The sequence below is a fragment of the Delphinus delphis genome, chromosome 20 (assembly GCF_949987515.2).
Source record: "Delphinus delphis chromosome 20, mDelDel1.2, whole genome shotgun sequence".
Taxonomy (NCBI): domain Eukaryota; kingdom Metazoa; phylum Chordata; class Mammalia; order Artiodactyla; family Delphinidae; genus Delphinus; species Delphinus delphis.
In genome coordinates this window covers 57,715,890-57,743,566 of record NC_082702.1, presented here as the reverse complement: position 1 = coordinate 57,743,566, position 27,677 = coordinate 57,715,890, and the positions used below count along the sequence as shown (strand labels likewise).

Below are 27,677 nucleotides of genomic sequence, written 5' to 3'. Positions count from 1 at the left end.
TCCCTGGTACCCTCACTCCGCTGTTTACCGGGTCAAAGCACAGTGACCCGAGGGACTGGCCACAGCGAGCGCCCTTGTCCCAGTGCACCCACCCCGAAGCCAAACCCCGTGGCATCCAAGAAGCCGGGTTGAAGTTTAACCATCAGGGCTTTGGATGAGTTTTTACAGAAGAGGTGTGTTCACCCCACTCCTCGGCCGTCTAGATTGAAGTGAGGGCAGTCAGTGAGGACAACCTCCCTCCGGTTATCGGGTCCCCGGGGAACAGAAACAAGATGCTCAGGCTCCTGGGGTCAGGCAGGGGTCATCCGAAAGCCTCGGGTCTCTCCGTCCTGGTCAAGCAGATGTGCGGGACCCTCTGCAATCACCCGCTGACGCTGGAGCGATGGTGCTCTCAGGGCGCCTGCGTACAGACAAAGAGGAATGATGCTTGTAAGTAGAGCTTCCAGATGCAATTTGCTGTTTGTCTCATTTTATGGTGTATTTCAAAACGGGAGACGGTCCGGAGCCGGACAGCTTGGCTTCAGATTTCCACATTGTCTTTCCCATGGGAGACGTGGGCCAGTCCTTAAGCTCAGATTCCCAGGGCCATCAGGAAGGCGAGATGCTCGGAGCAAGGCAGGTAGCAAGGGCCCCCCCAAGACGAGCTGTTATTACAGCCCCCACGGAACAAGCCACGCTGCCAGTCATTAGGGCTCCAAACACCAGCAGAGAACATCTCAGCAAACACGGTAACTAGGTCGGCAGCCAGCTCGGTCCAGAGACTGCCCTGTGTCAGCCTTGTCCCGGTGGCGGTGTCCTTGGTGCTCTGTGCCCTTGGACTCATCCCTCCCTCTCTCTGGGCCTCAGATTCTTCCTCTGTCAGATACAGGGGCTGCATGGACAACTAAGTTCACCTCTGACGTCAGTATTCCACACTTTCCAGGTTTCGGTGGTTGGAAGAGCCTGGGCTTCGGAGTCAGTCTCCGGGGGTGTGTGCACTGGTGACTTTTGTCAGAGGTGAGAGCTGGTGGGTTGCTTCACCTCCCCAAGCCTCAGTCTCCTCGTCTGTAAAATGGGGTGATGAAATGCCACCCAGGGCCACCTGAAGATGAAACGACGTGAGCACAAAGCCGGGCACACACCGGGCTCTTGGCAAACACTCTTAGCTCTTCCCAATTAATCCGTTGGTCCACACCTGAGGCTGATGCCAAAATCCCCGTCTTTCCGCTGTTCTAAGCCTCTCGTTTCATGCTCCCACCAGCGCTGTGTGATAAGTACCATCGTGATCTGCCTTTTACAGGTGATGAAACTGAGGCTCAGAGAGGTTAAGAAACTTGCCAAGGGGCACAGAGCCACAGAGTGGTGGGGCCAGGACTCCGGTCCACGTGGCCTGATGCTCTTCATGGTCACGGAGTATAAAGGAGGGGACAGGTGCTGAGAGACAGTTGTGAAGACGTCCACAGTGAAGTGAAGAAAACCGAGGTGAAGACCCACTTTGTACTGAGCAGTACTTTTGCTTTTTCGGAGAACTCTGTGTATGTTTCTGTGAGCTTGGAGGAAAGCGCCAGAGGCTGTGCTCTAAACCAGCCAGAGGCAGCTGCCTCTGGGAATCGGGGTGCGCGGGTCTTTCTACATGAGTGCAGACCCTTCTCTATGGTTTGAAACTTGCAAGGAGTCTGGGTGGGGCCTGAGGTTCTGCATTTCTAGCAAGCCCCCAGGGGGGCTGCTGGTCCGCGGACCCCACCTTGAGTGCTGGGTAACTGAAAGAGCGGGGGTTGGGAGTGACAAGGCTTCTATTCCAGACCCTTCCAGGCAGGGTCTGGTGTGGGTCCTGGGACTCTGGTTTCCTTCTCTCTGAGACCTGTAGCAGCCCGCCAGTCCACAGTCCTCCACCGCCTGCCTCCCCGGGGCTGGGCTGGACCCCCAGGCATGACTCCCTGTGACCACGCTGTGACAATGACCACAGATGAGAACCAACTCGGCGCAGCGCAAGGGCGGGAAGGAATCGGTTCCTGGGCGTGGTCCGCGGAGGAGGTGGCGCGAGGGCCCCGCCCACCAGGGGCGGCGTTAAGAGGCCGAGGGTCTGGTGGCCCCAGGCTCCACGTTGGGCCAGGTTCCCCCGTGCTGGCTCCTCTGGGACCGCGTTTGCAGGCTTCTGTCGCCCCCTCTGAGGCTGCAACGGCGCCCACGCACCATCAGGGGCTCCTCTTCCCTCTCTCTGCCCCCAGTGCATGCCTTCTGGAAGGGCCCGGCCTCGGTGCCAAGGGGGGCCCGGCAGTCCCCCATCAACATCCGCTGGAAGGACAGCGTCTACGACCCCCGGCTGAAGCCCCTCAGGGTCTCCTACGACTCGGCGGCCTGCCTCTACGTCTGGAACACCGGCTACCTCTTCCAGGTGGAATTCGACGACTCCACCGAGGGGTCAGGTGAGCCTGAGCTGGGGTCGGGGCCCTTTGCTCCTGTCACTCCGGAGAGTGGGTCACGGGGTCGGCAGAGAAGGGGACGAGGCACGGAGAACGGCCGAGGCTGGCGATGGGGACGGGCAGAGTGATGTTCACCTTAAAGCTGGTGTTGCCGACCAGCTACGTCACACGTCACTGGGGACAAAACTCTGAACGCTGAGGGCCTCCCTGGGGGGTTACATTCCAGGGGCTGGAAGGCAGAAACAGTGAGCTAATAAAACGTACACTGCACTCAGAGGGGAAAAGCAGAGTGGGGTGGAGGAGAGAGTCTCCGAGGTGAGGAGTTCTGGAAGGAACAGAGGAAGGATGGTGGCCGGGCGTCCGGAGCCTGGGAACCTCGCTGGTCCTCGTTCAGAGTGAGACGGGGCAGTGACCTGGCTGATGTCCAGCTGCTACAGGAGGAAGAGGGGAGGGGAAAGTGGGGAGTAGGGACGAGCCTGAGCCTGGCTGGGGGTGTTGCCAGTGGCGGAGGGCTGCAGGGCCGGTGGGCAGGGAGGCGGGTCCCGGCGTCCTGCCAAGGGCTGTACTCGCACCATCTCGTTAAGCCTCACTGGCGGGAACCCTCACCCGTGCTGGGTGGATACTCTACAGGTTTGGGAAGTTTCCTTCCACTTCTCTTTTACTTGTGGGGACTGGCTGCCGGATTCCATCTGGTGTTTTTTCAGTTTTTTCTGGTCTGCCTCTGAGAGTCGGGAATTTGCAACGGGCGGGGGGTGCCTACGTGACCAGCCCCCACTGAGAACCTTGGGCACCGAGTCTCCTATGGGCAACCCTGGTGGGCTGCACTCCACACGTGTTGTCACAGCTCGTTGCTGGGTTTCAGGGTGTGGCTTATGACACCACCAGAGAGGACTCTGGAAACCTGGTCTCCTCCAGACACTCCCTCTCCCTCTGCTGCTGTTGCTTTTGCATCCTTTCGCCGTGGTGAGTCTTAGCCGTGCATGTGACTATACGCTGAGTCCTGGGAGTTGCAGGGAACCACAGAACCTGGGGACGCCAGACACAGCCCCCAAACCCAGGTCCTCTCCAGCAAAGCCCTCGGTCCACTTCCTCCCATATGCCTCCCATATGCCCAGTCGTCTTGTTCACTAACCCATGGCCCCAGTGAGGATGTAAACTCCACGAGGGCAGGATCACTCCTACTGGACACCGCAGGTGCTCGGTAAACTGGTGGATGAATAATGAATGTAAAGTTAAAGGTAGAAACGAGTCAGGCAGAGGGGCTGGACGGCAGTGGGGGCCCAGCCTGAGCCGCCCCAACTCTGATGGACCAATGGCTGCAGCATGGCATGGAGAGCCCTTTTTCCCTGTGACAGGCCCTGTGAGGTGCTTCACGCACACCGTGGCTCAGAGTTTCCAGGGGTCTCTTTCCTCATCTCACAGGTAAGAAGGAGCCCATGTTTCCTGAGCACAGCCTACGTGCCTGGAATGGCTCTCACAGTATCCCTCAGGGTTGCTTCTCATGTAGGGCTTGCCAAAGGCAAGTGGACAGGAACCCCAACTCTGATCGACGCAAACCAAAGCATCTTCTTGGAAGGATAAGATTACCTCAAAGAAGAGAAGGGCAAGTTGGATGTTAACCAGATGTTAACCAGATCTTTTTTTTTTTTAAGCTTTATTATTTATTTATTTATTTTTGGCTGCGTGGGGTCTAAGCTGTGGCACGTGGGATCGTTTGGCGCGCAGGCGTCTCTCTAGTTGTGGCGTGCGGGTTTTTCTCCCTGTAGTTGTGGCGCGCAGGCTCCAGGGCCTTTGGGCTCTGTGGTTTGCAGCATGTGGGCTGTAGCTGAGGCCTGTGAGGTCAGTAGTTGTGGCGCGTGGGCTTAGTTGCCCCTCAACATGTGGGATCTTAGTTCCCTGACCAGGGATCAAACCCACGTCCCCTGCATTGTATGGTGGACTCTTTACCGCTGGGCCACCAGGGAAGCCCCTAACCACGTCTTTAAAAGCACAGGGACCAGGCCAGCTCAGGGATCTGGGGAGCAGAGGTTTAGGCATTTATGTACTTAGCGTGCCAACTTTTTTTCTGCCTTTGTTGGTCTGTTCCAAGCCCAAATTCCCAAGGAGCAACTAAAATTGTCCTTTCAGGTTTAATACGGTGTATATTAATTTTTTTTTAATTTTGCACAGCAACTTATCAGATTGAATAAAGAATAATAGTTCCTGAACTTTTCATTGGTTGGCTAATAGTTGTGTGAATATACTAGTCATTTCGAGAAAAACACATTTGGGTGTAGATGCGTTCCTATCGAATCTATACTCTTCCTGTATAATTTTTATGTGTAGTCAAGGGTCTTAGGGACATTGTTACCGAATGCAAGTTCATGTGCCCGACAGACAATGAGGCCAGAGAGTACCGAAATGTCGCAGTGTGGAGCAGAGAAAGGTTTATTGCAGGGCCAGGCAAGGAGACAGGTGGCTCGTGCCCCTCAAAAAACCCCAAACTCCCTGAAGAGTTTCAGCACATTTTGTTTAAAGGCCAGGAAAGGGAGGGGCGTCCCAGGGGACGTGATCAACTTGTGCGCAATTTTCTGATGGGCTGATGGCTCTGGGAGGTCCCGAGGCTATGTGCTCAGGGTCATCAATTAGTTCGTTTCTTCCTCATTTAGGGCTGGTTTTGAGCATCTGAAAAACTCAGGAAATATGCATGAGATACTATTATCTGGGTACTTCAGAGAGGAGGTATAGCAGAGGATCTAGGGGAGAGGTGGGTCCCGGGAAGGCCCCATAGGGTCCTTCTCAGTTACGCTATCTCTATAACAAGTTCATTTTCCTTTAAGTCAAAAAATGTGAAAAACTTCGAAGGTTACTTTGGACTTTTGTATGTATAGGGTTAAGATACCTTTGACAAACTAAGTCAGAGTCCCAGGGGAAGAGGACTGGTGGCTGAGCTTGGAGTCACCCTGCCCCTCGTCGGCGGAACACCCAGCACCCTGACCAAGATCCCCACCAAGATCACACACCCAGGGACGCGTTGGTCCAGGGGAAATCGTGGCACTGTTTCTAAAAGGGGGAAGGTATGCTGGACAGAGAGACATGCAAACACCCCCTTTCAAAAGAGCCCCGGTTGGATGAACAACAGCCCGGCACAGACAGATGCCGCTATGGAGGGTATGAGCATCCTCATTCTTCTCTTTTTTTTAAAGATTTATTTTATTATTTATTTTTGGCCACGTCGGGTCTTAGTTGTGGCACGCGGGATCTTTCGTTGCGGCTCGTGGGCTTCTCTCTAGTGGTGACGTGTGGGTTTTCTCTTCTCTAGTTGAGGTGCGCGGGCTCCAGGGCACGTGGGCTCTGTAGCTTGCGGCACACAGGCTCTGTAGTTGTGGCGCCAGGCTCAGTAGTTGAGGCGAGTGGGCTTGGTTGCCCCGAGGCATGTGGGATCTTAGTTCCCTGACCAGGGATTGAACCCGCGTCCCCTGCATTGGAAGGCAGATGCTTTACCACTGGACCACCAGGGAAGTCCCCATCCTCATTCTATGTAAGGAGGAACGGAGGCTGCCGGTGGGGCGGGGAGAGTGACGGTGGAGGGGAGGCTGGGGGCGTCAGGTTCAGGCCCAACCCCTGCTGATTCTAAAGCCCATGTCGCATCGCTGCGTCAACCGTGCACTGACACGTCCAGGCACAGCTGGGTCAGAATCCTCCCTCTTGCGGCTCTGCCTCCTTCTGGGGGGATTTCTTCCAGGCGGGGGCTTCCCAAATGGGGCGACAAGGGCGGGCTGCGGCACGGGCCCGCTTCCCAGTAGGGCGGCGCTAAGGGCGGCTCCTCTGTCCCCACGATCGCCATGTTGGCCCCAGGCTGATGGCCGTCGCCCAGCTTCGGTCGCTCGTGTGGGGTGAGGCCATCACAGTGACAGGCTGAGCCCGCCTGGAGCAGGAGAGGACCGAGAGGGGAGGACCCCAGGGGTACGGTCCCCAGGAGAGAGGCACGCTCCCCGTGCTCTCCTGGGAGCTCCCACCTGGCGGTTGAACCTGAGCTGACCCCGGCATCCCCCAATCCCGGTCGTTTTCAGATTCAAGGCCTTTGCGCCCTGTTGCAGCCAGGCCTCTGTGCCGACCAGGTCCTGACCCCCGCGTTTTCGCTCCCCCAGCACGTTCTCAGTCGGGTCCCAAGGGCCCCTCCCCGCCCTGCCCCAGACCCAACGAATTCTCTGGGTGTCTCTCCCTGGCCGTATAAATTATTTGGATAATCTCCCTGGGGTTCACGTCCACACAGGCCAATCAGGTTTTACTTTACTTGTCATTTTCCCCAAAGCCCAGTTTCCTCTTTCTTTCTCTCCTGCTCAGTTTCACATGCCCCACCCACCCACGCCCATCTCCAGCCTCTAGCCACCTCTGTTCAGATTCTCTGTCTTTGTTCACCTCCAATGGAAATTGGAAGGTGCCGGGAGCAAAGGAAATGGAAAATGCAGCTGAAAGACGGGAAGAACTAAGAATAAGTTTTGCAGTAAGAAAATGAGAATCGTGAGACACTCCCATAATTTTTATTTTTAAATTCATTGACAGAAACGGAAAGCCTTGGCGGCAGGAAGGGAAGTGGGTGGAGAAGGTGCGCGGTGCAGAAGTAACTTTGCACAGTATGTGAGCACTTTGGTCAGGTCACACCAACAGGTGAGCGCAGGAAGGCTGAGCAAACCAGATCGGGGAACTGAGGACATTAGGGTTCCAGCGGGTGAGGGATAGGAGAGCTCAGAGATCAAGGCCGGTCAGCAGCAACGACGATGAATAACAGAGGTGAAGGCAGCGGCTCTTTCCAAGGAATGTGAGACTGAAGGGCAGGGAAGGAAGGGCTGGCAGAGGGTAGGAAGCAAGAAGGAACATAGCGCCGGCTCCAGACAGACCCTGTGGTCACACCCCGCAAACCCGTCACAGACGGGGCCCCCTTGTCCCAGCACCCGAGCGATCCTTTTCCTAAGGAGTGACAATGCTGTTTTCACCCGATGGGCAGTGTAGGTGCAGAAAGTGGGGTGGAAGGTCAAGGACCAAAGGCCACAGATAGATCCCGCTGTTCCTTGAGGAGACGCCTGTGTTCTCTGAGCCAGGTCCTAGGTTACCACGAGCAGTGATGTCGTTACTGCTGCCAGGTGCTTTTGAGTGCCCGTTACACGACAAATCAATGTGCAAATCAGGGTACTTTTTTTTTTGCGGTACGTGGGCCTCTCACTGGTGTGGCCTCTCCCGTTGCAGACGCGCAGGCTCAGCGGCCATGGCTCACGGGGTCAGCCGCTCCGTGGCATGTGGGATCTTCCCGGACCAGGGCACGAACCCGTGTCCCCTGCATCGGCAGGCGGACTCTCAACCACTGCGCCACCAGGGAAGCCCCAGGGTACACTTTTGAAGGCATTTCATTCTCACAATAACTCCAAGAGATGGGACCTCTTCCCATACATGGGAAGAGGACGTCTGTGTCCAACATTCAGATCAGGGCTGTTTCCAAATCCCAGTCCCTCCCCGCCATCCACAGAAAAGAAAAGAAGCCGGGAGTCCAGGTCTTGCTGGCACTGTAGTGCCTGAGTCCCAGGAGCTCAGATGCCCCGCTGTTGCTCCCCCCGCCCACTTAGCCACATGGACTGCGGGAGCCGCCTTCCCTGCTAGACCCTCCTCCTCTGGGGGCGGCTCATCTTCCTCCTGTAGGGCTCAGGGGGCGGGGAGGACGGTATGATGGTCAGGGCCCAGCTCTGCAGCAGAAAGAGCTTATCAGCCTGGTAGTATAAGCTCGTTCCCTAACCTCTCTGACCCTCAGTCTCCTCCTCTGTCCACTGAGGTCGGACACCCACCCACCCTCTTCTAATAAGAGGCCCGAGGGAAGTACTTACCTCCGAGCCAGGAGAAGTGAGCGTTTCAGCCGTGACAGCTTAGCTTCACCTGCTGGGGCTCCTCCCAGATAAGACCAGAACAAGACACAGCTGTGCCCCTCTCAGGCCTCCCACTGGAGGGAACCCAGCGCCGGCCAGGCCCGGCCCGGCTTCCTCTGACTACGGAGGACTCTGTGGTTGGTGACCCCATCCATCGGCCGAAAGAGGAAAAATGGAAACTCCAAGCCTGGAGCTGTGAGCAGCCTTCCCGAAGGGTCACTCACTCTCAAGGACCCAGTGGGCACAGAGGTCACGGGGGGGCCAACACCAAAGTGGATTTTAAGCCGTTTGTAAAGGGGGGGCCAATAATGGCCTTTCAGCCTCTAAATGACAACTAATAAGGACGCCCAGCGCCACCGGGACAGGGTCCTGAGCGTGAGCTTCACGGAGTCGGCAGCGGGTGTACACAGCAGGGCCCGGTGAGCGGCCTTCGCTCCTGGAGTGAACGCGTAACTGCAGGTCAGTATGATTTTAAAGTTCACAGACTTCACGTCCATCCGTTGGGGAATCTTCACCCAAGAAAACTGACTCCAGCACGAAAGCCAAAAGGGAGACGCCGGAAGAGTTTGGGGGTCCCTGCTGGAAAGGCAGGCTGGAGATGGGGCCGGGAGGTGGTCGTGAACGTGGCAGCAGAACTGCTTTGCCGTCTCCCAGGACCCTGCGTCATCCCACGCAGGGCCCAGGGCCCGGGGGACCCTTCCCCCACGGGTCAGGCGGGGGACCTGCAGTGGGCGTGAGCTGGTGCCTCCCAGACAATGCAAGGGGGTGGCAGAGGGGGATGCATTCCGGGAGGGAGTCCTGTGCTGTCGGGAAGGTGACTGGGGCCGCTCGGTCCACACTTGTTTCCTGGGACAGTTTTCACTGCAAATTCGTTCATTGGCATTCTGATTCTTAAAACCATATAGTTTTCATCTTCATTCCTTGTATATCCGCTGTTTCTTCCCTCAGGTGCTGGGCATGGGTATCTTGGGGGACAGAGGTGTGATTTGGAGGTTGGGTGGAGTGTGCTTCCCCTCACCCAATCTGTGGAAATGATAATCGCCACCCAGGAAAACACACCTCCCCCGACGGCCCCTGAATCCATGTCAATCCCTCCCCGACCCCACACCCCAGCCAGGCCAAGATCACCAGTGCATCACACCTTCCCTCCCCCGGCCTGGCTTCAACTGCTGCTCCCTTAGGGACACAGGGTCCTCGTGACCAGCCCGGCAGCTTCCCTCTCCTCCTCCCTCTCTGCATCTCCCTAAACCACCAGCTCTTCTGCCCCGGAAAGGGGGCTGCCAGTCTTGCAGGGCAAGCCTGAGGCCCGTCTGGTGCCAACACACCCCTACCACTCCTGGGGGCTCATCAGCGTCATGGGCAGCTGTCTGAAGAAACACCCCACTTACTGGCATTGGTTGGGAGGTGGAAGGTGGACGCTCGTAGGACCATGTGACATCCCTACCCGCCGTCGCACCCAGTGTGGTGACCCTGTTCTCCCTCCGTCCATTGCCAGGAGTGCCCCTCACCACTGCTTCCACAGAACCACCCAGGAATTAGCCATTCCTGCTCCATGCAAGGAGCTAGGATTGTAGATCTGCAATACAGCCGCGCAGTAAGCGCCCGCTGTGCCTGGTGGCGCGTTAGGTCCCAGGACCTCCCCAGACGCAGTCTCTGCTCGCAAGGAGATCTCAAGTTAGGAAATGCGGGAAAAGGTGCGTTGAAGGATAGACTACGTCAAGGACGGGGATGCAAGTGTCGCCCCCAGACCCCACCTCTCTAGGCAGACATCCATTTCTAAAGACTGGAACGTTCGAAGTCTGCTGACGAAGGCTCCCCTACGTGGCCACTGCCGGCACCTGCCCCTGTGCCCTCCGACCCGTCTCCCTGCTGACCTTGCGCTCCCGCCACTGGGGGCCTTCGCAGGTCCATCACAGTGGCCTGCTCTGCCCCTCCAGGCCTCTCTGCCTGTTGTCCCTTCCCGCCTACAGCCGGCCCTCCTCTTCCCTCTTACGGCTCAGCTGAACCCCTACTTCCTCGGGGAGGCCCTCTCTGATGCCCCGCACCCCTCAGCTCCCCCTAGAGCACCCCGTCCTTGCCCACATGTCCACGACTCACTGCCTGCCCCTGGGAAGTCCATGCTCCGGGAGGGGCAGGGCTGCCCCGTGTCACCCTCTCCACGCCCAACACTTAGCCGCGGCTGTGGCACGTCGTAGGAACTCAGTGAATATTTGTTGAATGAATGCATGGTTTTTCCTCTTTACGCTTTGTGGCTGGCCGAGCCCCTTCTAAAGGACTCTCTCTTAAGATACATTTATCCCTCAAAGTCTTTACGCGCAGGTCCTATCTTGGGAGTAATGGTGGCTATTTCCGGTGACTGCAGACCTCTGCTGGGATGATGAGATGGTGATCATGATGTAATAATAACCAGAATACGGTCGTAATAACAGAAGGTCCTACCACTGGTTGAGCTCCTCCTGGGTGCCAGGGGCCGTGCTAGGGGGCGTTTGGTAAGCACTCGCCACATTCTCATGGGCCTGGGGGCATCATTATCGTTTTACAGACATCAGGCCTGAGGTCCAGAGAGATAGGACCACCGTGTGGGACACGCCGCCTGAAACCAGGATCTGTGCTCACGTGTGCCTGGCTTCAAACCCAGAGCCGATGTGTGGTGGTCCCAGAGGTTAGCTCCCCAAAAGCAATCTGACCTCCCTCATTTCTGGATTTTGGGGTGCTGCGGGTGGGGTCGTGCCCCTCAGGCACCACCAGTGCACTGGCCGCCGGCTCTGGCTCCCGCTTTCCTGGAGAGAATGACAAAGACCTCCCGAATCCAGAGAACGCACGGAGAGCCTTTGCCCTTGTGCGTAGCGTGTCGGAGGGAACGTTGGTTAAATCCTGGAGGGGCACCAAGAACAGGCTGCTCCTCGGCACCATCGAGTCATTTGCAGTTTGGATTAATTAGAACATGTCAACCTGCTCTTGGACTTATTTTAAGCCCTAAGACAACCGTGCCTGCCAACAGCCTGCTTATCCTGGTCAAAGCACCAAACTACAAGTTGACGGCTGTTATCAGAGGCTGCTGTGAGGACAGAGACAGTAGGATCTGGGCTTGCAGTCAGCCTCCAACATCTCTGTCCTCGGGGATGCAATTCCCCAGTTACACGTCGTGACACACCTGCTCCCAGAGACAGCCAGGGGGATGCATGGCCTCTGGTCTGTGAACAGCCCTGCGGATGGCAGAGTCTGGGGGCTGGTGAGCTAAAGGCCCCCTTGTCACAAATTGGGCTCGCCTGTTTTCTTTTTCTTTCTTTCTTTTAAAATTAATTAATTAATATATTTTTTTCTTTTTGGCTGCGTTGGATCTTCGTTGCTGCGCACGGGCTTTCTCTAGTTGCCGCGAGCGGGGGCTACTCTTCGTTGTGGTGCGCGGGCTTCTCATTGCAGTGGCTTCTGTTGTTGGGGAGCACGGGCTCTAGGCGTGCAGGCTTCAGTAGTTGTGGCGCACGGGCTCAGTAGTTGTGGCTCGCGGGCTCTAGAGCACAGGCTCAGTAGTTGTGGTGCATGGGCTTAGTTGCTCCGCAGCATGTGGGATCTTCCCGGACCAGGGCTCGAACCCGGGTCCCCTGCATTGGCAGGTGAATTCTTAACCACTGCGCCACCAGGGAAGGGAATGACTCTGACGCTGGTCATTATGAAAGGTCACAGATTATTTTATCCGGGGCAGCCGCCTTAAGCTGGACTCCTAACTTTCCTGGCAGGAAAAGGTGAGCGTTTGGCTTGAACCCTGCCACGAAAGTCGAGGGGCTGGACCCAAGCAGGCCTGGGGCGGAGTTGCTGGGGGACCTGGGGCAGGTGATGGACCCGTCTGAGTCTCAGTTTCCTCACCTCAAAATTGGGCCAGCAGTAGCTGCTCGCAGGGTCACTGTGAGGGGCGGTCCCTGGGGAAGGTAGGGTGCTTTGCACGATGCCCAGCGTGTAGCGGGCGCTGGGTGAACGCTGGCTTGTCAGTTAGTACACTCAGAGCTCATGCTGACGGTCCACAAGGCGCTGGCGATCACGGGCACCGACAGATGTGGGTGCACAGTGCCCGGGACGCAGGAGATGCTGACCCGTGAGAGCAGATGAGACCCTGTACTCATCCCGTCGCACAGACGTGCCATGGCTGCCGGCTTTCGTCCTTTGGGTGCTTCCAGAATACCGGGCATTCTGCTGAGAACTTTGCATTGAATCCTGGCAACGTCCCATGGAGTAGGTGCTAGGACCCTCCCCATTTTACAGGCGGGGAAACTGAGGCTGGGAACAGTTTAGTAACCGGACCGAGATCGCCGCGTTCGGAGGCGATGGCGCCAGCACCGACCCAGAGCGCACCCCCGACCACCTGCAGAAACGGGGCACCGTTCTCCGGTTTTTCAGCAGAGACGCTGGCACTCGGCTAGTGGCTGTCTTTGCCCATCCATCTCATTTTAGAGACGTCGTTCCAGAGAGTCTTCTGTCCCTGACTTGAAAGATGCTCGAGATGTACAAGTCTGACGCCCGAGCTTGTACTCAAGCAGCTCCTGTACAGTTGATGCTGTTTCTCTCCTGAAATGCCTTTGAAGGAGGGAGGCTGAGGGCATCACAGTGCCCGGTTCCGGGTGCGCCACCGACCGGCCGCAGGGCGCCACTGCAGCCCAGCCTGTGGCACCAGGGCTCCTCTGGCCACGCCTTCCCTCCCTCTTCGCTTCCCCCCTGAGATGCTCGAGCTGTGCTTTCCTCCTTATCTGCATCTGCAGGTCACAGAGCTGGCGAGGGGCAGCAGCCTGCGGGGTTTGCTGTGAGTTTGCTCGGTCCCAGCTCAGGGTAGCCCCCGCCCGCTTACGTACGACCAGGTGTCAGCCTGCAGCCGGAAGGAGAGGCCCCACCGAGAGGAACATTCCTCCCTGCAGGCCCGATTCCAAAGCTGACCTCCGTCCACATTCTCTTCCTTCAACGGGCAGCTGTCTTTGGGAAGCAGACAGGAGGGAGTCCCCCTGCGAGAGGCTGCTTCTTGGAGAATTCTGGGGGCAGCTGGATGTGGGGAGAGCGTGGGGCCCTGGTCCCTGGGCTCCAGGCCTGCCCTGAGGGTGACCCTGGCAAAGTCTTCACCTGCCGGAGGCGGGGGCGATGCTCGTGCCCGGCCCCCTCCCCTCCCCTGCTCTGTTGGTGGTCACAGTTGGGAGGGGTTTTTCTACGAGGTTATTTTTGGCGGGGTCTGCCCGACACCCAGCTGGTGGTGGGGTTTTGCCTCGTGCAGTTGGTGTCGCTCTTTCTGGAGACCTTGTGTGGTGTCTACACATGCTTGAGCTGGGAGGGACCACCAGGACCACCTAGCTAGGAATCCTCGCTTTGTTGTTACGTGAAGGAGAGCCCAGTCCCCGAAAAGTTACGTGGCGTGTGGTCACCACCATCATTGTCATCACCGTCTGACCGCACTTTATGAGGCCATCCTGCCAGCACTGCTCATTTCACAGGTGGGACAGCTGAGGCTCTGAGAGGCTGATCCACTTGCTCGAGGTCACACAGCAAACGCACTAGTCAGTGCATTCTGGCGGTTCCAGGTGTCTGCTGGCCAGGGCTCCCACCTCCCCGTCCAGCATGATACACAGTGCCAAACAGGAGTGACACAAAGCTCGCACTGCTGGTGTTTCAAGCTTCTGTAATTTCCTCAGATGATGTTTTGTACTCAAGGCACGGGTTTGGGCGTCAGACCTGGCTTCGAATCCTGGCTCCCGTGCCCGGGATTACTGACAACCTCTTTAGCCTCTCTTAGTAAATTCAAAAACAACACAAAACTACAGAGGTCAGTAGGCTCATGTGTCCTCACCCCTCAAAGGAAAACAATCACCCCCTTGTATTCTCATTCACAGAAAATCCAGTAAAGTCTTGTGATTTGAACCCAACAGGGAGGTTTTCTATCCACCTCAGCTTCTTGCCTGCAGAACGGCTCCTCCACACCCGTGGACTCAGGCTTCCTGATTTACTCTGATTTTTTAGACTTGCGGGGGGATGAGATACTTCTCTGTATGTTTTTCAAATGAGATATAATTTGTGGGTGTTCAGGAGAATAAAGCCATAGAGCCTCATGACGAGATGCCCGTAACGACGTTCTAGACCAACGCTTTCAAGTGAAGACAGACAGCGAGAAGCTTCATGACTTGATCGAGGGCAGAATAATGGGCTGAATCTGTTTTTCCAGTTTACAGTTCAGTGCTTTCTGCTACCAGTACCTTCAATGGCAAAAACAAAGCAGAAGCACCCCTGCCAGCCGTATTTGACCCTTTCAGCAGCGTCCGTCACGTCACTAAGTGTCGTCCCTGCTTTGGCCGCATGGAGGAGCTGATGCAAGCAATGCCCACCCCTCCCCCCACCCCGGGAACTCACGCCGTCGCTGTGCCAGCGTCCTCTACACCTGTCCGAGGATCCCAGTGTCACACTACGCTCACCTCGAATACAAGCGGATGTCCGACCGTTAGTTACCATTACGTTTGTAGCACTTGGTGGTGGAAATCTGTTAGCAAAGTGCAGCTGAAGACCGGAAGACCGGCTAAACCCTGTGCGTCAGGGCCCCCCGGGAGCTCATTCAAATGCAGGCTCCCAGCCGTGGCCCTGGACCTCTTGGGACAGCGCCCATGATCCCACAGTTCAGAGCAGGTGCTCAGGGATGATGAGCCTGTGTGCGTCACGCTGACAGCTCTTGGGGATGCCTCACCAGGAATTCAGGGTGACTTAGAAAGTGGTCATACAGTGAGGCTAGACCGAGCAGGGGCTGCCTGGACATCAGCCCTGGTGGAAAACGTTACACCTTATTATTATTTTTTAATATTTATATATTTTTTAAATTTGGTTGCACCAGGTCTTTTCTGCAGCAGGTGGGCTCCTTAGTTGCAGCATGCAGCCTCCTTAGTTGTGGCATGTGAACTCTTAGTTGCAGCATGCATGTGGGATCTAGTTCCCTGACCAAGGATTGAACCCGGGCCCCCTGCATTGGGAGCGTGGAGTCTTAACCGCTGCGCCACCAGGGAAGTCCCCAAAATGTAGTACCTTATATCTCAGAATCTGTTTATTTAAACGTCTTGCTCATTACCTATTAGCTTATGAAATTATTTGGTGATAGAATTTTATCTGCTCTTCTTTCATTTGAAAGACTTCTTTTTTCTTTTCTTTCTTTCTTTTTTTTTTTTTAATTAAAGGAAGATCTGGAAATCTTATAGGACCCGCATGGCACGCATCTCCGAAATGGTTTTTCTTTGCCTTCTTGCCGCCTGCAATTGGCTGAGGCCCCTACTGCCACCAGGTGGCGGCACTGGCATCTGCATCACTCAGGTGTTTCCTGTGCGCTGCCGGGGGCCCGCCGGGACCAGGTGATGGGGTCAGGTGACAGGGCAGACAAGGTCCCACGTTTCAGTTTGTGGTTTCAGCAGAACATCAGTCTCTTGAGAGCAAAATCGAGTAACCCCAATGTAGTCAATGTCACAGCAACCCCACAGTCGAGCAACTAGACTAACACACCATTTCCACTGCTTCACCTTCCAGGAATCAGTGGTGGCCCCTTGGAAAACCACTACAGACTAAAACAGTTCCACTTCCACTGGGGAGCAGCGAACGAGTGGGGCTCGGAGCACACGGTGGACGATCACGTGTACCCGGCAGAGGTTCGTAGCAGCTGATGTGTGGGGACTTCCCGTGTGCCAGGTTCGATGTCAGGTGATCAAGCATCCTGGTTGCTCAGCACGGATTTCCTGGGACACGGGACCCTTAGTGCTCAAACCAGAACCACTGGCTCTGAGTGGTGTTGTAACTTGCCGAAGTCAGACAGCTGGGATTTAGGAGCAGCGTCTGTGCTCTTAGCTCTCGCTCAGCCACGCGCCTGCTGCTGGTCGATGAGAGGCGAGAAGCTTCCTGTCCTTCGAGGCATTCAAGATCTTATACTGAGAACAGAAAATCTTTACGATAGAAATTATCTTAAGACAAAGGGATATTTGCAACATTTCCAAGTGGGAGTCAGTAAAGAAAAGGAGTAGAGATGAAGGTCAGGAATTGGATTTGGGTGGTTATGGAGGGGTAAGCAGTGCCTTACTGGTGTCCCCCAATATTTTAGTATGAAATCTTTCCAACTTACCAAAACAATGAAAGAACTGTATAGTGAGAACCCGTGAGGTTACCACCCAGATCCTGTGATTGACGTGTGCCAGATTCACTCTGGGGCACCTCTGTCCACCGGCCCTCCCTCCGTCCACCCACCAGCCACCTGGATTTTAGCGGTATTTCAAGTTCTGGACTGTTCTTGTCACCATTGTTACGGAAGTAATACCACGGTTAAAATAGACCGACAGTCCGGTCAAACCAGAAGGGGAAAATCACTGCGATCACACAGCCAGAGGTGGCCTCTGGGGACAGTTGATAATTAGGGACTTCCATTGATTGTTATAATTACACACATTTTGACAAATATGACAAAAATGAAGGAACAGCGGCTTGCAACACACTTGCTTTCAGTAAACCTCATTCCTCTTAGTAACTGTGCACCTGTACCTCGGTTTCTGGTGAGCAGCCTTTCAATAGAGGAGTCTGCTGCCCCCCAGTAGAGGGGGCAGAGCTTGGGACCCACCAGGGGCTGTCCGTGAGCCAGGTGGGCGGGGGCTGCCTGACTGTCCCGGCCGTGCCTCCGGCCCATGTTGGAGCGGGCCTTTTCCTGTGGGGTTTGGGAGGCCAGGCCAGCCCCACAGGTGGGGGTCCATGAAAGAGGAAGGCTGTGGGCGCGACCTCAGGCCCAGCTGTCCCTACTTCTGGAAGACCATGCGTGACAGTGGGTGGGGGGTTGAGGTGAGCTACGGGAGGGCAGGGGGAGGCCACGCCACACTCACGGTCCCTGGTGTGCGTGGCCAGGAGCACTGAGACTTGTTGACAGGTGCCACCTGGAGCCACGTGGACCCCGCCCCCCTGGCAGGGCCGCCCGGGCCCTGGAGTCCAGCAGCCGCGTGGGGGAGGGTCTTGCTGACCACAAGAGGCTGGAGGACTTTCTGGGCCGAGTCCTTGTGGACTCACGGCCTGGGTCACCGTTCAGAAAGGCCTCCACCACCACGCGTGCTGGAGCAGGACCTGTGGACAGACACCCAGGCCCCTTCCTGGTTCTGAGCCAAACGCAGCATCGGCCCACGTGCCCTCACGCAGAACCCAGGGGTCCTGGTGCTGCCTCTTACTCACCAGGGCCCAGGAAAGCCCGTTCCCCCAGCCTGTTTCCCCGCTGATTTAAATCCTTGTCACCTGGTCCGTAGCGATGCTGATTTGGGACTTAGGAAAACCAGCGGAGGGTGTGTGAAGAAAGGACATAGGTGAAGTTCAGAGGAGGGCGACAGATGGAGAAAAATGCCATTTGGGGGGCGTACGTAGGTTCAAAATGATCCGTTGTCTATCTGAAACCCAGATTTAACTGAGAGTCCCATATCTGACCTGGCAGCCCTCATTCAGGGCTATCTGAGCAGTAGCAAACAATTCCACCACCCACTTCTGTTTGACAAAGTTAAAGCGAGCCTCCTCCTCTCCCCTAGAAATGCCGAGGCCCTGCTTTCTGGGGTTCGAGCGAGCTTTGGCTGGGGGAACCGGCCTGCAGCCGTGGATTCATTAAAAGCATAACTCGGGCACGTGTCAGCCACACAGAGGGAGGAGCGGCGGGTTGAGCTCTCTCGGCTCCGTGGTGATGGAGGGAATTCTCTTCTTCTGGGTTCCAGCTGCACCTAGTTCACTGGAACGCTGTGAAATACCAAAGCTACACGGAAGCCGTGATGGGAGAGGACGGCTTGGCGGTGGTAGGCGTGTTTTTAAAGGTAAGCCTGCTGGGGCGCAGCTCTCCTCGTCAGATCTGCTCTCTAAACAAGGTCAGCTTAGAGTGACGTGTGCTTGTCACCCTGTCCCCTGCCCTGTCGCGTGACGGCTCGGCGTGCCACGCTGTGCAGCTGGGGGCCCGCCATGAGGCGCTGCAGGAGCTGGTGGCGGTCTTGCCGGACATAAAACACAAGGTAAGCTACGTAGTTTGAAATCAACATAATTGGAAAAGCGACATTGCTTAGAGTGATGACTACTTCGCCAAAAAAGTAACCAAAAAAAGGAACCAGTTGGGTGGAAAGAGCGTCGCAGGGGTCTGAGGGTCTGAGTCCAGTTCTGGATCTGGGACTCCCTGGAGCTGATTCCAGGTGTGTCTCGAGTTGGCTCACCGACTTCGAGGTGTTCCTGCAATTCTCGGGCCCTCCCTCCTCAGCGTAATGGGGGGGTTTCCCAACATTCGGCCATTCAGGCAGCATCTTGGAGGTTTTTGCCTGTCTACCCACCTGGGGTACTATTAGTTACTTAGTACTTTTTATGAAAGTGATCCACTTTTTAAAAATCTTTAGCCTTGTCCCAGGCAGGAGCATCCATTTGCAATAATGTTTGTTTTAAAACCAATTGAAATGCGGACTTCCCTGGTAGCACAGGGGTTAAGAATCCACCTGCCAATGCAGGGGACACGGGTTCGAGCCCCGGTCCGGGAAGATGCCACGGGGCAACTAAGCCCGTGCGCCACAACTACTGAGCCTGTGCTCTAGAGCCCGCGAGCCACAACGACTGATCCCGCGTGCTGTAACTACTGAAGCCCACGTGCCTACAGCCCGTGCTCCACAAGAGAAGCCACCGCAATGAGAAGGCCGTGCACCGTGACGAAGCGTAGCCCCTGCTCGCCACAACTAGAGAGAGCCCGCGCGCAGCAACGAAGAACCAACGCAGCCAAAAATAAATAAATATTTTAAAAATAATAAAAAATATAAAACCAATTGAAATAAATTCTCAACTATCGACATTTAAGAATGTCCACCTGCAAGCCACCTGGTATCCTTAGGGTCAGCCCCATCCTGGGAGAACAGGGAGATGGGGCAAGGGGTCCTGCAGACGCACCCATCCTGCCCAGCTCCCCTGCACACCTGACTGCACTCAGCATAGCTCCGAAAGACAGCAAGGCCAGCAAGGTAGCTTTTCTCCAGTATCAGCTGAGAGAGGGCTTTGATGGAGAAATGGAAATTCCTGAAAACTGCAGTTTATTTGTTCAGCACCAAACAAAAGAATTCCGAGGGCAGGAGTCACCCGTGGTCCTTGGACGTGGGGACGGGTGGGTCTCCGACCTGTCTTAACAATGGCGAGAGCGGCTCCAGATGGGAGATGGGGGCCAGCCCTTCCTCGGCAGCCTCACAGGGGCTGTTTGATCTGTGTGGCACCCGCCCCTTGATGTTGACCTCCTGGGACCAGACCAGATCACCGCCCCCGTTGCCCCGTCTGCCAGCTCAGGAACTCAGCAAGGTCTAGGTGCTGGGAGCATTCATCTCCTCCCTGGTCCACAGCCAGAGTAAACCTGGACGTTTCCCTGGTGGCAGCCACCCCCTCAGGGCATGGTCTCCACCGCTTGGTGGGAAAGAAAGAGCTGCTATGAGGTGCTATGTGCTGAGGGGTCTCTTTGCTTCCCCGAAGGCTCTGGGCAAACTTGCAGGAGGAACGGTGTTGGCAGGTCTCTTTGCTTCCCCGAAGGCTCTGGGCAAACTTGCAGGAGGAACGGTGTTGGCAGGGGATGGAGGAAGCTGCTGGGCCCAGTTCTGGTCCTGATGCTGCTCCCTGGGCCTCCGTTTCCTCACCAGAAGAATAAGAGTCAGAATCTGAAGAGAGTAAGGTCCCGCCTCAGCGGGCAGGGGTCTGTGTCCCGTGGGCCGGGAGGGTGAGCGGCTCAAGTCATTTGTCACAGTCTGCGCTCCTTCCTGGGTCCCCCAACGTCTGGGTCGATTTTTAAAATGTTCAGCCTTAGGAGGCACCTCTGTGGTGTCCAGCTCTGTGGGATGGGACAGACATCCCGTAGCATCTGGGTTTGCCGCCGTCTAATCACGTGGCTTTCGGAAGTTCTTATCTTTCTTTCTTTATCACGAAACAGACGTAAAGGCTGGTTCTGAAAATCCAAGGTGAGAGCCTCAGAGGATGTCTGGCACGTCAGTGCCTATGGGGCTGGCGTCTGGGGGCAGGAGGGGCATTTATCTGTCGCCGCACACCCGCAGGTACTTTCTGCATCTTGTCCCATGTGCGTATGTGACCTGTGTCCTTCAAGAGTTGAGTAGACCACACGGTGGAATATTACTCAGCCATAAAAAGGAATGGAGCTCTGACACCTGCTACAACAGAGACGGCTTTTGAAGGCATCATTCTGAGTGAAAGAAGCCAGACGCAGATGATTCCATTTCTAAGAAACTTCCAGAATGTGCAGATGGGTGGGGCCTGTGGCAGGGTGAGGGCAGGTGGGCGGGTTAGGGGGAATGACGGCTAAAGAGTGTTCACGGGGGGGGGGCTCTCTTCTGGAGTTCTGTTCTGAGGTCACGAATGTGTTCTAGAAGCGGCCGTTCTGAGCGTTCGCGTGGCCGTCTGTGAATATACGAACAGCCGTAGAATCGTGCACTTCAGGTGGGCGGGCGCCACACTTTGGGAAGCGTGTTTCAGTCATGCCGTTTTAAGCCGTCAACTAGACACTGGTGACAGGTGGAGCCCGGCACAAGGTGCTTGGCGACCATCTGGCAGAGAGTCAATGTACCCGCTTCCAGCTGCCAGAAACTTAAACACCACCTCCCCGTGGCTGAGCGGTGAGTCAGCGACCGGGGACAAGCCGTCAGCGGCTCCTTGCTTTTGCCTTTGAGGGCCGGGGGGAGGGGCCCCCAGCAGCAGGGAGCCTCCTTCCTCGGGGACCCGAGAACAGGTGCCTCGTGCTGACTGTCTCCCAGCTTGCCCCGCACGCGGCTGGGCCCCTGGTTCAGGCTCCGCTCCGGCTGGGCACTGGTTGGTGTCCTGCTTCTCCCAGGGCTGCCCCCTCAGCCTTTCGGCTCGCTCACTTCACGGGGGGGCGGGTGGAGGCCCCGTCCTGGGCCCGTCCACCCGAGGGACCTCTCTGAGCCTTTCCCCTCTGAGCAGAAGCTGTCCAGGAGCTTTGCTTCCACCGAGGCAGAGACCAGCCAGGAGGCCCTGCTTTCTGTCCACAGCATCCAGAGAGCAGCCCCCCAGCCCCTGCCTCTGTCGGTGGGTTTCTACGGGGGTCCCCAGCCCTGGGCAGAAGCAGGGTGTCCCCCCTCCCCCCTCCCATCTCTCTCTTTTATTAAAAAATAAATTTATTTATTTATTATTTATTTTTTGGCTGTGTTGGGTCTTTGTTGCTGTGCCTGGGTTTTCTCTAGTTGTGGCGAGAGGGAGCTACTCTTCATTCATGTGCGCGGGCTTCGCATTGCAGTGGCTTCTCTTGTTGTGAGGCACGGGCTCTAGGTGTGCGGGCTTCCGTAGTTGTGGTACATGGGCTCAGCAGTTGTGGCTCACGGGCTCTAGAGAACAGGCTCAGTAGTTGTGGCGCACGGGCCTAGTTGCTCCGCGGCATGTGGGATCTTCCCGGACCAGGGCTCGAACCCGTGTCTCCTGCATTGGCAGGTGGATTCTCAACCAGTGCGCCACCAGGGAACCCCCCCCGCATCTCTTTTAATCACTTCCGCGTCTCGTGCTCATTCCAGCCCTGCGGCCTCTCTGCTGATCCCCCAGCCCATCAGGCCAGACCCTGCCTTGGGGCCTTTGCACTGGCTGTTGCTGCGGAGAAATCTCCTCCCCTTCACCTCCTCCGTGTCTTTGTTCAGACGTAACCTTCCCAGGGAGGCCTTCAGGGCCACCCCTCCTAAAACACCAGCCTATACTCCCCACATCTCTTACTTCACTGCCCTACCTTATTTTTCCCCATCACATTTATCACGTGTAAACTACTAGATGTTCTACTTATTTGTTCCGGGTGCCGTCTGCTCTCCTCCAGGAAAAGTGAGTTCCACGCAAGTGGGTAGTTTGTCTCTCCTGTAGCCCCAGCACCTAAGATAGAGTCAGGTTTACTGTGGGTGCTCGAGAATAGCTCTGAGTGAGTGAGTGACGGTGGGGCCCCATCAGGGTCATGAGGAGCTGAGAGGCAGGTTTCTCCCTATGCTCCTCTAGAGCATGGAAATGAAGCAAACCTGGATTCTGAACATGGGGCTCCCAAGCAGGACACGTGCTGACGGAGCAGCCTGGAGAGCTGGGCTGACCCAGTCCATCAGTCCCACCCCTCGCTGATGAGAAGGGAAATTCTGGCACGAGTCGGGGAATTCGGCCAGTGCGGGGCGTCCCCCTGCGCGTTTGTAATTGCCATGGCTCACGCCCGGGAGGTCTGCCAAAGAGAGGATCAGCTGTCTTAAAAGTGTAATGTTTTCTGGTGCAGCCGCTATAGAAAACAGTCTGGTGGTCCCTCAAAAAATTAAACATAGAATTACCGTGGGATCCAGCATTTCTACTTCTGGGTGTATCCCCCAAATCATTAAAAGCAGGGTCTCGAAGAGATGTTTGTACACCCATGTTCATAGCAGCTTTATTCACAACAGCCAAGAGGTGGCAGCCAGCCAGTGTCCACCGGTGGCTGATGGATAAACTAAATGTGGTCCATCCACACAGTGGAATATTACTCAGTCTTAAAAAGGGGGGAAATTCTGACCTAGGCTACAACATGGATGGACCTTGAAGATATTGTGCTGAGTGAGACACGCCAGTCACAAAAGGACAGATCCTGTATTATTCCATTTATACGAGGTCCCTAGAGGAGTTAGATTCATACAGACAGAAAGTAGAAGGGCGGGTGCTGGGGGCCGGGGGGAGGAGATGGGGAGCTGGTATTTAATGGGGACAGAGCCTCAGTTTGGGAAGATGAGAAAATTCTGGAGACGGATGTGGTGATGTTTGCACAACAATGTGAAGGTGCTTAACACCACTGAACTGTACATTTTAAAATGGTTAAAATGGTAAATCGTATGCTGTGTATGTTATTTGACGTCAGCTTTTAAAAGTGTGATATTTTCACAGCCAAGGTGTACAAAAATGAGTAGCCTTAAAAGAAAAACTACAAGCCTGCGGTGGGCCTCCCTGCTCAGCGTGGAAGGGCCACGTTCTCTTGTTACGGTTTCCAAACGTGACAACCGCGACCACAGCCTTTATCTCGGAGACATGCTCCCCTCCAGGCCACATCGCTGAGATAAAGCCAAGCGTGGCGCCCCCTCCCCGGCCTCCTCCACCCACCTGAGAGCCTGCGGTCTCCTCCCCCAGGACGCGCGGGCGGCCCTGGGCCCCTTCCAGCCCTCCTGCCTGCTGCCCGCCTGCCGGGACTACTGGACGTATCCGGGCTCCCTGACCACGCCTCCGCTCTCTGAGTCGGTCACCTGGATCATCCACAAGAAGCCCACTGAGGTGGCTCAGGACCAGGTGAGTGGCGCCTGTATCCAGCGCACAGAACTGCACGGGAATCCCTCCGGTTTGGTGGCTTCACTAAGATAGCGTGAACAAGCATCCTAGAGTTTCGTGCTTTGGTACCTTATAGATGTTCCTGCACAAGAAGAATCTTCCAGTTGAAACAGGAGCTCTTGGGGAGTGAACAGAAGTTCCCCATATCACAGGTCTTCTTCTGACCTTGAGATATTGGTGGTGAGAGGGAGACAGAGACAGAGAGAAACAGGGAGACAGAGACAGAGAGACAGAGAAAATCAGAGAGACAGAGATAGAAAGAGACAGACAGAGACACAGAGAGACAGGGAGGGAACGTGGGGTGAAGGGAGGGAACTGAGGCGGGACAGTTATATGCAGCACCTTCTAATCTTAGTGGTCAGCCTCAGGCATGGAGAGTCTCCCCGATGAAAAATGCTTGGACGAGGCCAGTACTTGCTCTTTGGTCTTCGTTGGGGTAAGGCGACTTTAAAGAACAGAAGTGACATAATTGGGACATGGGTCCTTGCCCATATTGGGACCCCCGTGGGTGTTTTAGATGAATAAATTAACTAAGAAAGGGATGCCATAGATGAATGCTGGAGAGCCGTGAAAGAAGTGGGGTCACTGAGGGAGAAGAGAAGCTTTTAGAGTCTGTTCTGCTTCTTTGGCTGATAGAGCAGTAGGAAAGCAAGACCGCAGAGGGTTTTCTCTGATGCTGTGCTAAGAAGTTATGGAACTATAAGTGCCCAGAGAAAATTCCAGAAGGATTGTATTAGTCAGCTATTGCTACAAAATGCTGTGTAACAAACCACCCCAAAACTCAATGACTAATAATAAGCATTTATTTTCCTGCTCAAGGGTCTCTGGGAGCTGGGAGAATCTGTTTTAGGCCATCGTTAGGGGTTGGGTTGGGTCCAGTGTCTCTCATGCTTCTTGGACCAGTGGCCACCCAGGGCTGGATTTCATGGCACGTGACAGAAATGCAAAAGACAAGCCAAACCGCACATGCACATTTACAGCGTCTGCTTGCATCACGCCCGCTCACATCCTGTTGGTCAAAGCGAGTTATGATGGCCAGGCCAACGCCAGTGGGGCAGGGAGGAGGTGAGTGTCTATTTGCTGAGCAATGCCCTAAGCTGTCACACAGATGTGCACCTAAAAGTTAATCCTGGTTGTCCTATGGTCACAGATCTGCAGCGGTTCTTATTTTCTTTCTCATCCTTATTTAAATATTCTATTTTTTCTAAAATAAGTAGATATTACTTATATACTTTTTAAAAAGTTAAAGTATCTTTTTCTCTGGAAATCTCCAGAATCTAGAGAAAGTCTGTCTAGGGCACAGTTTAGGGATGACAGATATGCAGCAAGCATGCTCCACTGTCCCATGCTCTGCCCAGGACAGACATTTCTAATCGATCACAGCAGCATTCATCACCTCGCCTTCAGCTCTATGTTTTCTGAGGGCTCTTGATGAGTCCTTGGAAGTCCTTCCAGCCTTTCAGTTCTGTGAAACAGCCTCTAATTTTATTTTATTTTATTTTTTAAAATGAATTTCTCTGTTTTATTTATTTATTTTTGGCTGCATTGGGTCGTTGTTGCTGCGCGCGGGCTTTCTCTAGTTGCGGTGAGTGGGGCTACTCTTCGTTGCGGTGCACGGGCTTCTCATTACAGTGGCTTCTCTTGTTGCGGGGCATGGGTTCTAGGCGTGTGGGCCTCAGTAGTTGTGGCACGCAGGCTCAGTAGTTGTGGCACACGGGCCTAGCTGCTCCGCGGCATGTGGGATCCTCCCAGACCAGGGCTCAAACCTGTGTCCCCTGCATTGGCAGGCAGATTTCCAACCACTGTGCCACCAGGGAAGTCCGCAGCCTCTAATTTTAAAGTCATGGGAGGGGGCTTCCCTGGTGGCACAGTGGTTAAGAATCCGCCTGCCAATGCAGGGGACACGGGTTAGAGCCCTGGTCTGGGATGATCCCACATGCCATGGAGCAGCTAGGCCCGTGCACCACAGCTCCTGAGCCTGCACTCTAGAGCCTGCGAGCCACAACTACTGAAGCCCATGCGCCTAGAGCCTGTGCTCCACAACAAGAGAAACCACCACAATGAGAAGCCCATGCACCTCAACTAGAGAAAGCCTGCATGAAGCAACGAAGACCCAATGCAGCCAAAAATAAATAAATAAAATAAATAAATTTTAAAAATAAAATAAAGTCATGGGATGATGCTATTTGTTTTGAAAGGCTGAAGGTGGAATGTGGGTGCACGTCACCCACCCTTCCCCCAAACCAGAACTGTTACAGACGTGGTTGAAAATGTCCCTTGCTGGGACTTCCCTGGTGGCACAGTGGTTAAGAATCCGCCTGCCAATGCAGGGGACACGGGTTCCAGCCCTGGTCCGGGAAGATCCCACATGCCCCGGAGCAACTACCGAGCCTGCTCTCTACAGCCCGCGAGCCACAACTACTGAGCCCGTTTGCCACAACTTCTGAAGCCCACACGCCTAGAGCTCATGCTCCACCACAAGAGAAGCCACCGCCATGAGAAGCCCGCGCACTGCAAGGAAGAGTAGCCCCCACTTACCACAACTAGAGAAAGCCCGTGTACAACAACGAAGACCCAATGCAGCCAAAAACAAAAATTAATTAATTTTTAAAAAGACTTTAAAAAAACACATTAATTTAATAAAGAAAAAAGAAAAGAAAATGGTTCTTGTCACCAAGACCCCTCTGTCACTCAACAAATGCATAATAAACACTTATTAGATGTCAGATGTTGTAGCAGGAGAAGGTGGGCAAGCAGGAGGGATGGAGGGGTGACAGAGCAGTGACCATAGTCTCTGTGCACTGCTACCCAGCAGGAAAATAGAAACATAAGTCAATAGTTTTAAGGCAGAGTGGTGGGTGAGTATTACACCAAAATCCAGAGCAGAGCCCCCAACCCTCCCAGGGGGCTGGAGAGGTAGTGTGTGCACCCCCTGGACGGCAGGGACAGGCCTGCCAAGCAGGCTTTTCTGAGAGGCAACAAGTGGTGAAAACAGGTGCACACGCGTGGGCACACCATGCTTGAGTGCCTGGAAGAGCATGCTCCACACCCTACACAACGCCAGGAGGCTCTCCCTCAGCCATGCAGACCTGACTTGCTCAATAGGTGGTCACTATGCAGGTATAATCCCAGTTCTGGGTTTAATTAAGCATGAAAGCTATTCTCACAGAGCACATAGTATATTCCGAGAACAGATGTGATGATACATAAAAAATGGTCTCTTAGTTCCTGGAGTGCAAAGTGAATCAAATGTTACATTAGCATTTATAGTATATAAACTAGTTATCTATTGCCGTGTAACAAATAGCTCCAAAATTTAGTGGCTTAGTAAAACAATAATCATTTATTATCTCGCAGGGTTGCTGTGGGTCAGAATTCAGGTGGTTCTGGCTGAGGATCTACCTCTTGTGGAGTTGCAGTCAGATGTCAGCTGCAGTTATTTGAAAGCTGGGGCTGGAGGATTCATTCCCAACCTGGCTGGCAAGTTGTACTGGCTGTTGGCTGGGAGCCTCAGTTGCTCTCCACGTGGGCCTCTCCAGAGGGCTGCTTGTGAGTCATTGCAGCACGGCGGCTGCCTTCCCCAGAGCAGGTGGTCCAGGAGGCCAAGGTGGAAGCTGCCATGCCTTTTCTGACCCAGATTGGGGTCACCTCCACCATGTTGCATTGGTCATACAGGGCCATCCCTGATTCAGGGATGCAAGGGGACCACACACGACACAAGGGACATGGGAGCTGGTTCACGCCCCAGCTGCAGCCAGATTACTCTGCTTGCTCTCCGTTCCAGCTGGCCGCGTTTCGCTCACTCATGTTTACTGCACTTGGTGAAGAAGAGAAGACGATGGTGAACAACTACCGCCCACTGCAGCCCCTGATGAAGCGGGAGGTCCGTTCATCCTTCCAGCCACTGAAGACGGTGCAGGATCCTAAATTCACTACATCCAAGCTAACGGGTAGACCTGACTTTAACAGGAGAAAGTATTGTTTCCCAGGCTTCGTGTACTGATCATATGTAACCTCTGAAATTAAAAATGGAGAAAGA

The 27,677-nt window shown here is 54.9% G+C and overlaps 1 protein-coding gene across 3 annotated transcripts; it reads left to right on the top strand.

Moving 5' to 3' along the window:
• The first annotated feature begins 183 nt into the window (after window positions 1-183).
• Window positions 184-27,677, top strand: CA5A (carbonic anhydrase 5A). 3 transcript variants are annotated; one of them, XM_059999530.1, is made up of 7 exons: window positions 184-429; window positions 2,208-2,405; window positions 15,827-15,945; window positions 18,022-18,117; window positions 18,247-18,309; window positions 23,444-23,599; window positions 27,423-27,677. In XM_059999530.1, the coding sequence occupies exons 1-7, from the start codon at window positions 273-275 to the stop codon at window positions 27,639-27,641; spliced, it is 1,008 nt and encodes a 335-aa protein (XP_059855513.1). In that variant the 5' UTR covers window positions 184-272; the 3' UTR covers window positions 27,642-27,677. The 3 variants fall into 3 exon arrangements, with proteins under 3 accessions (XP_059855513.1, XP_059855516.1, XP_059855515.1); XM_059999533.1 differs by lacking the exon at window positions 27,423-27,677 and adding an exon at window positions 25,969-26,098; XM_059999532.1 differs by lacking the exon at window positions 18,247-18,309.